The 13705-nt window shown below is 37.8% G+C and overlaps 1 protein-coding gene across 1 annotated transcript in view; it reads left to right on the top strand.

Annotated features, from left to right (window-relative positions):
* Positions 1–13705, top strand: part of SLC26A7 (solute carrier family 26 member 7) — a 115743-nt gene that overhangs the window by 48914 nt on the left and 53124 nt on the right. Inside the window, exon 6 of the mRNA XM_004768594.3 lies at positions 11096–11248. Coding sequence (XP_004768651.1) covers positions 11096–11248 — 153 coding nt within the window. The remainder of the gene's footprint in view (positions 1–11095; positions 11249–13705) is intronic.

Below are 13705 nucleotides of genomic sequence, written 5' to 3'. Positions count from 1 at the left end.
GTATCATACAGGCAAGGGAGAAACTCAAGAGATGAGTAACTTGAGAAAGGCTAGAATTTGGGTGTAAATACTTTCTTCACCCAAAACAAATGAGGAAAAAGTGTGCAGAGCCAAGTTATGGGAAGGTGACCAGGGAAAGTACTGTAAACAAGGATAAGGTTTGCTGTGCAGATTTAAGTTCTTCTTCTTCTTCTTCTTCTTTTTTTTTTTTTAAATTTTTTATTTTTTATAAACATATATTTTGTTCCTTCTTCTTGATGGGAGTGCTTTGTGATTTAGAGTCACCCTTTCCTTCTATGGAGAAGGAGACACCTTATAGGTGGAGAGTTCCTTTGTGAATGTAAATTTCTCTTACAAAAGGGTTCCTTATATTCTGTTTCCAGAGCTTCCTTGTGTCTGCTGTTTCTCAAAATAACAACCTGAAGATAATCCTTACGTCAAACAGGCATATTTTGGGGTAACACATCCTGAGCTCTCACAATGTAATGCTGCATACTAAGTAACATTAATGTTTTATAGTGAGAGAATTCTGACCCTCAATTTTCTTGATCTTAAAGGCTAAATAGTAGCTTAACATAGAAGTACAATAATTTCTTCATCTAATGCCTGATGTTAAGGTAGTTTGCGGTGTTTCACTATTATACATGGCTTCACGAGGATCTTTGTTATTTGTATGTTATTATCTGCATCACTGATTATTTCATTGGGATAAATTCCTAATAGTGGAATTACCGGGTCAGAAGGATGTAAGATGTTTGCCAAATTTCAGTCTGAAAGTTGTGCTCATTAATATTGCACACTCACCTTATCATTGTCAACTCTAATTATTACTATTTTTAAAATTGGTCACTCTGGTACCTGAAAAGTAGTATTATCTATCTGCTTAAGTGTGCGTTTTTCTGAGTGACTGGTAAAGCAGTCCATAAAGATAATAGTTGGCAACATGGAGCTGGAAGCTGGTTCTGAATTTTTGCTATTTAGGTAATATCCTGCTCAATGACTCATTCATTATAAGAGAGCTTAAAACCAGAACAAGAGCGCTGGAACTGAGCCTGGAGGCCCCAGATCAAAGGAATGCAGACCAAAGTAGCTGTAAGCCATCAGGTGACGGGTCCCTTACGACTTCTGGTGACACCAGGTCTACACCAGAGAACCAAATCAGCATTGGATTCTGTCTTGACCTTCCTGAATGGTGTGCTCATCTGTGCCTGGGAAGTGTAAGGAAATGTAAACAAATTACAAATTAGCCTCTTCAGTCATATTCACACACACAAATAATCATCCCTCCTTTCTCTAATTCTGTTAAAAGAGGCAGGAAAGCCTGATAGGGGAATGACATTCAGTCTTTCAGCTTGTTTCTCTCCTGGCAAGTATATAAAATGCCATGTTAAAGTGTTTTGTGTATGTTTTCTTTTTTCCATTTTATTTTCTTGTGAGGAAAACTGTAAGCTACTTAATCTTTGCCTTGTCTGTCAAATCCTATGTGGCTTTTTGGAGGCAAGGGGTTAAGTTCTCACAATGAAACAGGATCAGATTTTAAAATATTTATAGATGGCTGGCTTTACAGTCACTGTATTCAGTTGGTGGGAATTGCTAAGCTGTGTGCTGAGAGAAAATGAAGAAAGTTGCTATTGCTTTTCCGTGTCCCAGAGTCCTACACTGTTTAGTTGCTGAGTTGGAATGGTGCTTTGAGTCTTTGCCAGGGTTTCAAAAATGAATGTGGTTATTTTAACCTCAAAAATTGTGGTGATCTGAGCTTTAGATTAAGAAATAAATTTTGTGTCATGCATAGGTTCTACTGGGACATTTGCAAAGTGAGCTTTGGTGTAGTTAGGCTGAGGAAACTGATGATGATAATGTAAGTGTGAACTTGCCCCTAGCTCGTTTGAGTGGGGTGTGCAGGACCAAAGCTGAACTCAGGTCTGAGGTATAGAACAGAAAACAAAATGGAGGCCTTGATCATCAGGGCCAGAGAACCCAGAGGAGGGTGAATTAACACATTGGAGGATTGTTCACTTTTTGACTATGTTTCCTACCTGTGAGGTTTCACAACTTCTATTCTTTTTGAAAGCTACTCAGGCTTTCAAATGATGGGAGATAAAGAATATGTAGCTGATTATCTTTGGAACATAAATTAATATCTAGAGTATTTGAGACTCTTGTACAAAAGTCAGTGGTCACGCCTAATTTTCTCAGCCGGAACACTCCTTTTTCTTAAAAGAATTCAAGTTTGGCCAATGAAAATGTCTGTTGGTTAATTTTGATAGTTGTGATCTTTGCTATCAACGTCACCTTCTGCCTTCATCCTGTTCTGAGGTCACTGGAGTTGGGGTCTCTCCTTTCTGCCATGGGGATGATTTCTTAAGTGTCTTCTACCTGGGGGATGCCTGAGGCTGTGCTACTAAGAGAATCTGATTTTCTAGTTTGAATATCTAAAATCTCCATCCCTTTGGTTGCTCTGGACTGGTGGGTGTTCTTGCCTCAGCAAAACATTTTTTTAAAGAGCAGTTTGAGTCAGAAACACCTGGTGGCAGGTTCTGCCCTGTCAGATTGCAGAACAGATGTCTGATAGGTCGTAAGAAGTAGATGTGCCCTAATGCTTCTCCCCTTTCTACATTTGCCATGTAGATCACATGCCACCAATGCCAGCTAAGATCAGAGAGGCCACTTCTCTTCTATCTGAAAACTGGTAAGGAGCTTCACCAGAGGAGGGGCTCTCCTATCAGTGTTAAAGCCTTCTAAAGCGTTCAGCTCCTGATCCTTCGAGTGCCTCTCTCAGAATTTCTAGGATCTTTATATTCAGATAGATCCCCATGTACACCCTTATGATCTCCTTGATTCCCAAGAAAAGTGGGTAGAATTAGGCAAAATTCATCTTTCTTATTTAACTCCCCAAATTCCTTCATGCATCATGTTTTACTTTCCCCTTTGTTATGTGAGTTTTATCTCTAAATTCATATACCTCTAATAAATTTTAAATTATGGCCATTTCTTAATGGTCTTTGAAGTATCGCACATTCCTTTTTAGTTACTTATGGGGTAAAAATCGGGTTTTTTCTCTGAGTTGACTTTTAGCTCTGCTGATTTTATTTAGGGCCCAAACACTCAGGTAGGCCATAATTCATCTTTTCTTTTCCTTAGAAAGAGGCAACAGGAGAAAGAACTTGAGAATTTTATAAGCCCATATTCAGATCATAACTCTGATCTTGACAAAATCACCAAATATCTTTGACTTCTGGTTGCCTGTTCCATAAACTGATGATAATTATACCTATTGGGATTCATTCTTTAAGTGAAACGCCTAGAACATATTCATTAAACAGAAGTCATTATCTTTGTACTAGTAATGCATCATTGGATGTAACAAATTTAAGATTTTTGAAAGAGCTTCTTATGTAAGAGATACTTCTGTCTATTAATAATAATAGAATAGTAATAAATGGTTTTCCTGTAAACTGTGGAGGACTCGATCAGATAACCAAAGCAAAAGAGTAAAACAAAGTTCTATCTCTTCTTGCAACTTAGAAAGATGACTTCAAAATTTATAAAACTTAAAAAAACCCCTGTATCTGCTGTTTATAAAAAGAGGTAGTCATCAGAATTCAAGAAATGCTATGTTTTTAGTTTATTTTTATTTAAAAATATTTCCATCTATTCAGCTCACCACCCCAATAGTTAAAAATTCACTTAATAAATTATAACAGTGCTGGAATACATGTTACACTAAGCAGAAGCAATAACATTCTGTCTTGGGACTTTGGCAAACCAGTGACACTATTTTATTCCTGTCTTTTTTACAATTCGAATATTTGACTGATAGTTGGTTCCCCACATACATAAGAGGGAAAAGTTTAATTCTTCTCTAGAATATTTTTTTAAATTTAATTTAATCTTATTTTTTCAGTGTTCCAAAATTCATTGTTTTTTTTTTTTTTAATTGAGAAATGATGATGTATCTTTTGTTAGAAAGGATGTTTCCCCAAAAGGCACAATAAAAATTACAAAAATTCCTAGTTCCTATTAGCACATGTGGGTTTCTTTGAGATGGCGCCAGTATCTCAGCCTGGAGCAACATATGATAAATTTGGCTGAGTTAGTCTCATTGGCATGGCTTCATGTGAGTACTGTTCTAAATAATTATGTACAGTTCTGTACATTAAACCCAAGAGCACAAGGCAAGCTTGGCAGCATATTCAATTACCCTTCTTGGAAGTTTTTATTTCCTTCCTTAAATCTGAGGAGTTTCAGGACTGAAAAACAGTTTCATTCCTACCCCAATCCCTGAAGTACAAGCAAGCATTTTCTAGTTTGGACATCCCCGAAGGCTGCAAGGCAGGAACCAAGAATGTTAATAAAATGGGGTAGAAACGTCAGAAGGAAATCAGAGCCAATAAAACATTTTTTTAATAGAGAATGAGCTCACAATTAAATATGTACAAATGAGGTTTATATGTGGAGAATTAATCTACTTTGAAGACCTAGGCCCTCTGGGAATTCTGAATGAAGAACACGCTTTGGTGGTTTAGGAAAGCCTATGTTTTCTCTTCAGTTACTATGACATGTCTATTGTGAATTGCTGGGATGTACAATATACCCTGAAAAATGGACAGAAGAAATCGAAGGGGAGAGGAAAGGAATGTTCATCTGCAGCTTGATTCAATCAGTGACGTTGGGAAGAGAGAATGTGGCAGGTTTAATTTGGATACGGGACAATTATGTGGGAATTTATAACAAAGATTACTTTAAAATTCTAAATCAGAGGGCAGTTAAATTTTGCAACTCAACCATCTTGGGTTGAGCTCTTGCTATGCCCCACAACTCACTGAAAATCAAAGCACTACAAAATCCACGCTCAAGTAATTCAAGTTAAACTTCATCTTCTAAACAAGGGATGGCCGGATGCCACCAAGGCTGTGGCGAGCTTGGTTGTATGTGTTGTAAGTTTTGTGTGCCCTGTTGTTTTTAGTGTTGAGCACACCATTCTTCCCCTAGTTCACATTTTGGTTGCAGACTTAATTTATCCCTTAAAGAAATAGTGAATGGATTTTTAAAAAAGATTTTATTTATTTGATGTAGAGAGAGAGAGATCACAACTAGGCAGAGCAACAGGCAGAGAGAAAGGGGGAAGCAGGCTCCCCGCTGAGCAGAGAGCCCGATGTGGGGCTCAATCCCAGGACCCTGAGATCATGACCTGAGCAGGAGGCAGAGGCTTAACCCACTGAGCCACCCAGGCACCCCAATAGTGAATGGATTTATTCCCAGTGTGAGAAGCACTTGTTGATCAGAAGTTTGCATATAATTATGTAAAAAATTAAATGGAATGTGTTTTTTTTTTTTCCCCCTATCTTTGGAGGTTTTGTTTGTATTCATGAAAACACAGCCTGGGGTTAAGCTTTCAGCTTAATATATTTCTCTTGTTTTTCTGTTTGAGTGACTTTAAGAAGTAGAGGGATTTGAGGAGTTTGATTTAACAATACTGACCCTAAAATGTTTAATGATACAATGATATGTAGGCAGAGTTTATAGGAGACATCAAATTCTTAAGAACAGAGAGAACTAGTACTCACATCAATTTTGGAGGGATTGGATATGGCTTTAAGGATCTCCAAGAAGAATCTATATCTGCTTAGAGATGGGATATAATGAATTTGAAAGTGAGTTGAGGCAGGGAGAGGACATGTCTGAGCAACCGTAGCTCATGTTTAAAGGCCCCAAGGATGTGAAAGCTGCCTTTAAGAACAAAACCCAGGGCTGAGAGTGGACTTGTCTCTCCACCTCCTAGGTGAGAGAGTTGGACTAAGTGTGAGGCTTCAAAACCAGAAATCTTCAACAGATTAATGTGGGGGAGATTTTAGGAACTACACATGGATAGGAAGAGATTAGTATGTATGCATCCTTGATTTAAGAACCACTAGAATAGATTTCCTCTGCAAATACTAGCTGACTGCCTCTTAGGCACTGAAGATGCAGTTGAGAATTAATATCCCTGTTCCCATGGAGTTTTATTGAAATACTGAGGTGGGCATGAAATAGGGCAGGAGGAGACAGATTGGTGAACAAGATCATCCCAGATAATGTTAATGAAGGAGGCCAGCTCTTGTAATTGAAGGTGGGTAATGGGATAGAGCAAAGAAGAAATGATAATACTCACCTTGTATTAATTGGGAAATTAAATGAGTCACTGCACGTAAGATAGCCTAGTGCCTACAAATGTTCCTTCTCCTGCTCTTCTAGAGAATCATGATATTGAAATAGGCTCTCCTATTCTTTCTACCACAAGCTGCCCTCTCCACATCTGCGTGTGGTGGTGAAAATATAAAAATTCTTCTGTTCAGGTGGAAATAAAGGGTTAAGGTGAATGCACTGTAGGGATTCAAGGAGTGACCGTTACTAAAACCTTCCTGTTAAGTTTCACTTTGTGTTTTAGAAAGACTTCTATCTCAGTCAGCTTGAAGAGGGGGGAATTTCCTAGGTATACATGAAATCCCGAAGGCATAATATCCTCTGTGTTCATTTTGGTAAGGCTGTTGTAACAAATGGCCTCAGGCTACGTGGATCCAACAGCAGAAATGGCTCTTCTCACAGTTCTGGAGGCTGGATATCATCCGGGTGCCAGCATGGTAGTTTCCTCTGGGGTTGCTCTCCTTGGCTTGCGGATGGCCCCCCTCCTGCCTCTTTACATGGTCTTCCCCCTGGCCACGCACTTCCCTGGTGTCTCTATGTAGGTCAGCATCTCCTCTTTTTATAACTGCAGGAGTCAGATTGGATTAGAGCCCACTCTAATGGCCTCATTTTAATTTAATTACCTCTTTAAAGGCCCTCTCTCCAAATATAGTCATCTAATGAGGTACTGGGGGTTAGGGCCTCAGCATATGAACTTTAGGGGAACACAGTGAGAAGCATTTGACTTGGTATATGTTAGTGTCCTGTGACTACTATTACAAATTACCAGAAACCTGGGGACTAAACACAGAGAACTTTATTCTCACATTTCTGGAATCCAGAAGTCCAAAAATCAAGGTATTAGCAGGGCCATGATCTATCTGAAGGTTCTAGGGGAATCCTTCCTTGTCTTCCAGCTTCTGGTGGCTCCAGGCAACCTTGGCTTGTGGCTACATCAACCAAACTGTGCCTTGGTTACCCCAAAGCGCCTTCTGCTTTGTGTTCATGTCTTCTCCTCTTCTGTCTCTTGTAAGTGCACTTGTTGGATTTGAGACAAATATCTGTGCACAGATGATGCCACAAGTGTTTTCAGACCACAGTCTGAACACATGGTAGAAGCATTTATGAATGTTACAGTTTTTTTTTTTTTTTCCTAGAGATATTCCTGGTTTTGTGGTTGATGACAGACTCAAAGTCATATATTGGGAATCAAGTCTTGTGGATCACAGATTAGTACTTTATACCTACTATAAAGTAAAATGCTGACAGCTTTATTAAGGTTTGCTGATTGTACCATCACTCTGTTGTTTTTCCAGTGAAACATAAAGTGATTTATGACAGATTCCTAATACAAAAATAGCATAGGAATGATAAATAATTATACTAAAGGGATTATGTGTTCTTTTTGGCATAAAATATATGTTAGCATATTTCATGTGGTCCCTTTATAGATAGTTCAGAAATATACTTATCACTGCTACTGAAGAATTGTCAATGATAACATTATATACTTAAAATATTAAAAACATTTATTTTCTGTTGTGGACATTTCATTATAGCAATACCTAGAGCATGGAGAATGCTGGTGGAAAGGATATTTGATTGAGAGAAATTTCTGGTTAATTGAGTATTGGACAGAAAATCCATTAGTTTGCTTATACTTACTAACATTTCTAAACATTTAAGATCTTTCCCTTTGCCTTATGAAGTTTAACAAAATGGACATAATTTAGCTTTTTCAATTACATAATGAGAAACTATTGAATGGGTACAACCTCCTTTGCCTGTTCGTTTGTTTTTTTTCCCCTTAACTAAATCCCAAATATGAGTTTTTTCAGCTTTGGATTTTGCCTCATTCTTATAAAGATGGAGTTACTAAAAATCTGATTATTTAGATCAGATAGAAGATATAAAAATCGATTACTTGAAATTTACTGCAATGGTAGCTTTAATATTTAGCTCAAGACCTGCCTATAATAAAACTTTAATAAACATGAGTGATTAATAAATGATAGCTACAAAGCCCCATAATGTGATATAGCTCAAGTATTGATAATGAGAAAAGAAAACTCTGGGTCCTGTCTCTCTTCATCATTCTGCTTATTCAAGTTAAAGTCTCCTATTTATTATTATTTTTACTACATTAGACCAAAGTATTTATTCATTCGGCAATATTTATTGAGTGTCCATCTGCCAGACACTATTCCAGAAATTGAAAATCCATCAGTTAAAGAAAAAAGCCAAGATTGGCTATTCTATAAATAAATTTGTTGGGGCACCTGGGTGGTTCAGTCAATTAAGTGATTGCCTTCAGCTCAGGTCATGACCTTGGGGTCCTGAGATCGGGCCCTACATTGGACTCCCTGCTCAGCGGAAAGTCTGCTTCTTCCTCTCTCTCTACTGTTTCCCACTGCTTGCGCTCTTTTGCTCATGTTCTCTCTCTCAAAAAATAAATAAATAAAAAAATCTTTAAAAAATTTGTGCGTGGGCGTGCAAACATCTATTAACTACTTCAGAAAAATCTCATCTGTCAAGAAAACAGTAAGAAACAACATATGTATCATGAGTAGACTACTTTTATTTTTTGAAATATCTCAAAATGGATTTGTTTGGACATACCAACAGTTTTCATTTAATGTCAAGTTGTAGTAAATGGTCAATTTAAAGAATTAGCATTATAGTTTCAAAATTAACTGAACTCCTTGTTTTGTTAAAGTGGTCTGTTCTGGTGACACCGTGTATTTAGTTATCCATACACGTATTAAACTGCCTCTGCTCTTCTGAGGGAAAGATGCTCTTCAGTGGGAGTTTTTATCCACTGGAGCTTAGTGTGTGACAGCATTCCCTGATGACTGGATTGATGAGCAATGAGAAATTTTAATGTGTGCTTAGGATGCCTAGACCTGCATATGTAATTACATATGTGTTTGTATATCTGCTTGTATCCCTCTCCCTGTTCCTGCCTCTGTCTCCATATGTCACTCGTGGCCCTCAAGCTGACTTTAGCTGTGACTTCTTCCTGTGGGACCATGTGACAGTCATTAGGATGACACTCCTCCTCAGCCTGCTTTTCTATTGTGTTCTTCACGCTGGTTGTAACAAGCCTTTGCCCTCCCCCACCGTTCTTCTGGAGCATCTTGTGAGAAGTGCTTTGCCCTACAAGTTGTTGTTTAACCCAGACAGACAATAAAACCCTGGGGGGGGGGGCTTTTCTCATTCCTTTCATTCTGGGGTGGTCATTTTTATTATTGCAAACACATGTTCTCAAAATGCACATTACAGCAGATTTGGTATGGCTTGGCAGTTGAACATAGCCCTTCCCCCCTTTCTTAGACAGGCACTTTTGTGGCATACTTTTAATACCATAAAACAGAAGGAGTAATCCTCTAAACTCTTTAAAACATTTGGATGCTTGTGTTTTTTCTTGCCAAATCATCTGAATGATATCCTCATTTTTGTCCTTAAATCATCAGAAAGCAATGTATCTGGACAAAATTTTCTTGACATTCCTCTAACCCTATCCCCTATAGAATATATTTCACTGAGAGGCCTTTTGAATTTTAGTCCTCTGCTTTGAGTAAGGGGTGACTATGAGAAATAGAACTTGCTCCTTCACTTGCTGTACGAATTCAGTGAACAATTATCGTCCACAGCATGGAGAGACAGAAAAAAATGTTGTCTGTGTCTCGGAGAGCTATGATATTGTAGTACCAAATTTTCTTTTCAGATAGTGAGGGATAAAATAGAATACTGGGCAAAAGATAACAGGTAAAGCTATTCTGATCCCTCATTATTCCTTAATATATCTGATACACAAGTAGTGAGGTTTTTTGGGTTGTTTTTGTTTTGTTTCTGTTGGTTTTTGTTGTTTTGTTTTTCAACTGTGGGCAAAAAGGATTCTGGATTACCTCTGTGGTCCCTTTCACTCAGTGAAGCTTCAGTTTAACTGAGTTTATTTAATTTGTTTGTTTGCAAGAGTTACAGTGTGAATGATAACGTTTAACCTCTAGAATTCAGGTTCGGATAACCTGAACCTGATGTACCTCCTTAAACCATCTCTGGACCAGATCTCTAGACCAGATGGGTTAAGTCCTTTGATTAGGAAACCAAATTAGTAGAGCAGAATTTTAGGAGATCCTGAAGAACATGGTCTATGTGAGCTCTTTTGATCCACTGTGTACGTAATATTTTGATCCAGTATTTTTAGTTATGGTCAGCTCATACTTGAGATACTGAAAAGAGAGGCCAAAGAATGCCAACAAGTTGGACTGCTGTAAGAATAGCCTGTGTCCTAGAGCAAAAGCTAGTTTTTATCACCTGAAATGACTTGAAGAATCTGTTGTGGACAAATAAAAATGAGCTTATAAAAATCAGAGTCAGCATGATCCAACAGAAGGAGGAGTTAAGGGACATGTTGAAGATAAGCATTTAAAGCTTATTTAAAAACCTTTAAAATTATACAAGTGATATATCTTTGCAAGAGAGAATTTGGAAGATACAGATAAATGCAAATACTTCCTTATGCAGAGCTCTTAACTTTCCAGATGCATCCATAGATATTTAAAGTGCATGTGCTTGTTCTATCCTGCAGTGTGAGGAAGAGTCTGATGAATCTGCATGTGGGCAGTGAGTTTTAGCATCTCTGCCTGATGAAGGCCCCAGAAGAGTCATCCTCTCTAGCAGTGTCCTTATGTAGGAAGGAGCGACCACTGAGTTTATTGGAAGAGTCAGGGACAAAGCGGTTTTATACATGCAAATGAATTATAGGTTGCTCTGCATTAGTGCTGACCACACTTTATGCCTACCTTTCCACACCCCATCCCTTAACATGATTTTTTGCAAAACATCAATGAGTTCATTTGGAGCCAGATTTCAGTGTTGGTCTGTTGTGGATGACCCCGAGTTTTGTTTGCATGTTCCCTTATCACTGCAGATCTACGCATATGTCTTTGAGAACATCAAGTCTGTCCGACTGGAAGCACTGCTGTTATCCTTGCTGAGTATCGTGGTTCTCGTTCTGGTTAAGGAGCTGAATGAACAGTTTAAAAGGAAAATTAAAGTTGTCCTTCCTGTCGATTTAGTTTTGGTAAGTATGAAATCAACATTTAGCATTCTGCCTTACAGTGCTTGCTTGTTGTTGGGGTAACCTGCAGAGGCTCCCTATATCGTTTGCAGTAACCCACAGCTATTCCTGTCTCTCATTAAAGGAGGGCTAATTTTGCATGGCTATACATTAATGTAAGAACAGGAAACATTTTGAGTCAATAATTTTAAAAAGGAGGCACACATGTTTTCAATTTACACAGCATTTCTCATATGCTTGTAATTTTTTAATAGAAATAATAGAACATATAACTTAAGGTTTTAAATAAGGAGACATTTCTGAGGGTGAGACTCAAAAGATTTCTGGAATGATTCTCTCTAAAGCAGTAAAAAGGGATATCATATCCTATTGATGTGGCATCTATATGATATGTATAGAAGTATTATTAGTTGACAAATGTCCATCAATGATTGGTAAAGTTATTAACACTTTTTTTTTACCAACCTAATTTTGCTTTATTGAAAGGACACTCATGATTTTCACTGGCCGGGGCTGGTTCTCTAAGATGTTTTTTGTTGCTATAGCTGGCCAAACAATGAATTATACTTTGCATTAAGGTTTATGGTTTAAGGTTTATGGGTTATGCATTAAAAAACAAATTTTGAAATTTTAAGAGCCTCTAATGGGAACTCTTAATTAAACAAAGCATTAAGTTGAAAATGTAATGTTAACACAACCATAGTCTACTAATTTAATCATTAATTGGCTTTAGTTTTTTAATGGTCTTTGGGTTACACATGTACAGAACAAGTGGTGTCTAAATAATTTCACCTCTTGAAATAGTCATTTATATTGCTGAAATGGTAGGTTTACATAAATAGATAAACCTAGCACATTGGAAACTATCTCTGAGGACCGTGAATTACTTCAGTAGAGCTAAAGTGGATGGCCTCCCTCCATAGCTAGAACTTGTATGATTCTATACTCCTGTTAATTTATGGAGATCCATGTAACATATGTGATCTATTTAATGTGTGTGTGTTTGTATTTCAAATAAGCCATAAAAGTGGAGGGTACTGTGATTATTAATAGTTCTCACAACAACTGTGAAACATACCATTTTATTCCAAAATCCTATAGGTATTAAGAAATCTTATTATATCTTGGGAATCTTTATTATGTATGTTGCATGAACCAAAAATTGAAAATAACCTTAGGTAACATGTCCCTTGAGCTAGTAATAAAAAAATTACTTATTCAATGCAAAAGTAGTAAGATATACTTTATCCTTATAAAAAAGAAAAGGAGAGGTAATTCTTACACAGTTTGCCCCTAATATTGCAAGATCCATGGTAAAAGTACTAACGCAGGCCCCAATACTTAAAAGTTATAGATCAAAGTGTTAAATAAAACATGTTCTGCGGTGCCTGGGTGGTTGAACTGATGAACCATCTGACTCGTGATTTCAGCTCAAGTCACAATCCCAGAGATCTGAGATCAAGCCCCATGTAGGCCTCCATGTTGGGCATGGAGCCTACCTAAGATCCCCTTTCTCCCTCTTCCCCTCCCCCTTCTTTCCCACCCTGCTTGTATGTGCTCTCTCTCTCTAAAAAATACCCCGAAAAACAAAAACCAAAAAAAAAGCAAGTTCTGTTTTCCTATTTTGACTAAAACACCTTAGTGATTTCCTTGAAAGGTCGGAATAGAGAATTCTCCATCCTTCGAGTTCTGTCAGAATGAGGCAGCATGGGGTGAGCCAGCTCCTTGGCCTGCCCCTTCTCTTCCTACTCCAGCTCTGTGGGACCCACAAGGGGATTCGTATGTGTATGTGTGGCTCTTCCTGCTCCAAGCCCCAAACACATCCTCACTCTTTCATCACCCAAACTGTCCCTTGACCTCTTCGGGGGTCACACTGGGAGGATGAACCTAGGGGAGCAGCCTTGGGCCATTGGAGCAGGAAACTGTAGATTCCTGAGTATCCAAAGTGAGGTCCAGAAAGACAAGTACAGGTGAGCTGGGCACCCCTACAAAGCTCTTATTTTATGGGGAGGGCCAGATTAGAAAGGACCAGATTAGAAAGCCCTGACTCACTGGGCCTGACTGGACCAGGATCCTCTGTTGCCCCAAGTCTAAGGGCAATGATGGCCTTATACACACATATAATATTAAAATAATATTGAAGAGGGAACCAATGATTCATCTGATAGAGGAATTTAATTTTGTCAAAGAGATAAGAGTAAGGAAATAAGATATTGTCTGAAAGCTAATTCAGTGGCTTAAATTACTTAAGTTTAGTATTGCCTATAGGTATTGACTGTCATGTATTCTTCCATTTTCAATAAGGAACCAGTACTTTGTGGCTATGGTATATTTTCTTTTACAGCTTATAGTATTTTCTGACCTGATATAAATATTTCATGGAAATTATTAACAATTAAAATTTATTAATCTTCTTAGGAACTTTTAAATATATTAATGCTTCTGATTCTAACCTAATAG

Source organism: Mustela putorius, unplaced genomic scaffold, assembly GCF_011764305.1.
Source record: "Mustela putorius furo isolate JIRA1106 unplaced genomic scaffold, ASM1176430v1.1 tig00003846_pilon_pilon_pilon, whole genome shotgun sequence".
NCBI classification, from domain to species: Eukaryota; Metazoa; Chordata; class Mammalia; order Carnivora; family Mustelidae; genus Mustela; species Mustela putorius.
This window is presented reverse-complemented; position numbering and strand designations above follow the sequence as displayed.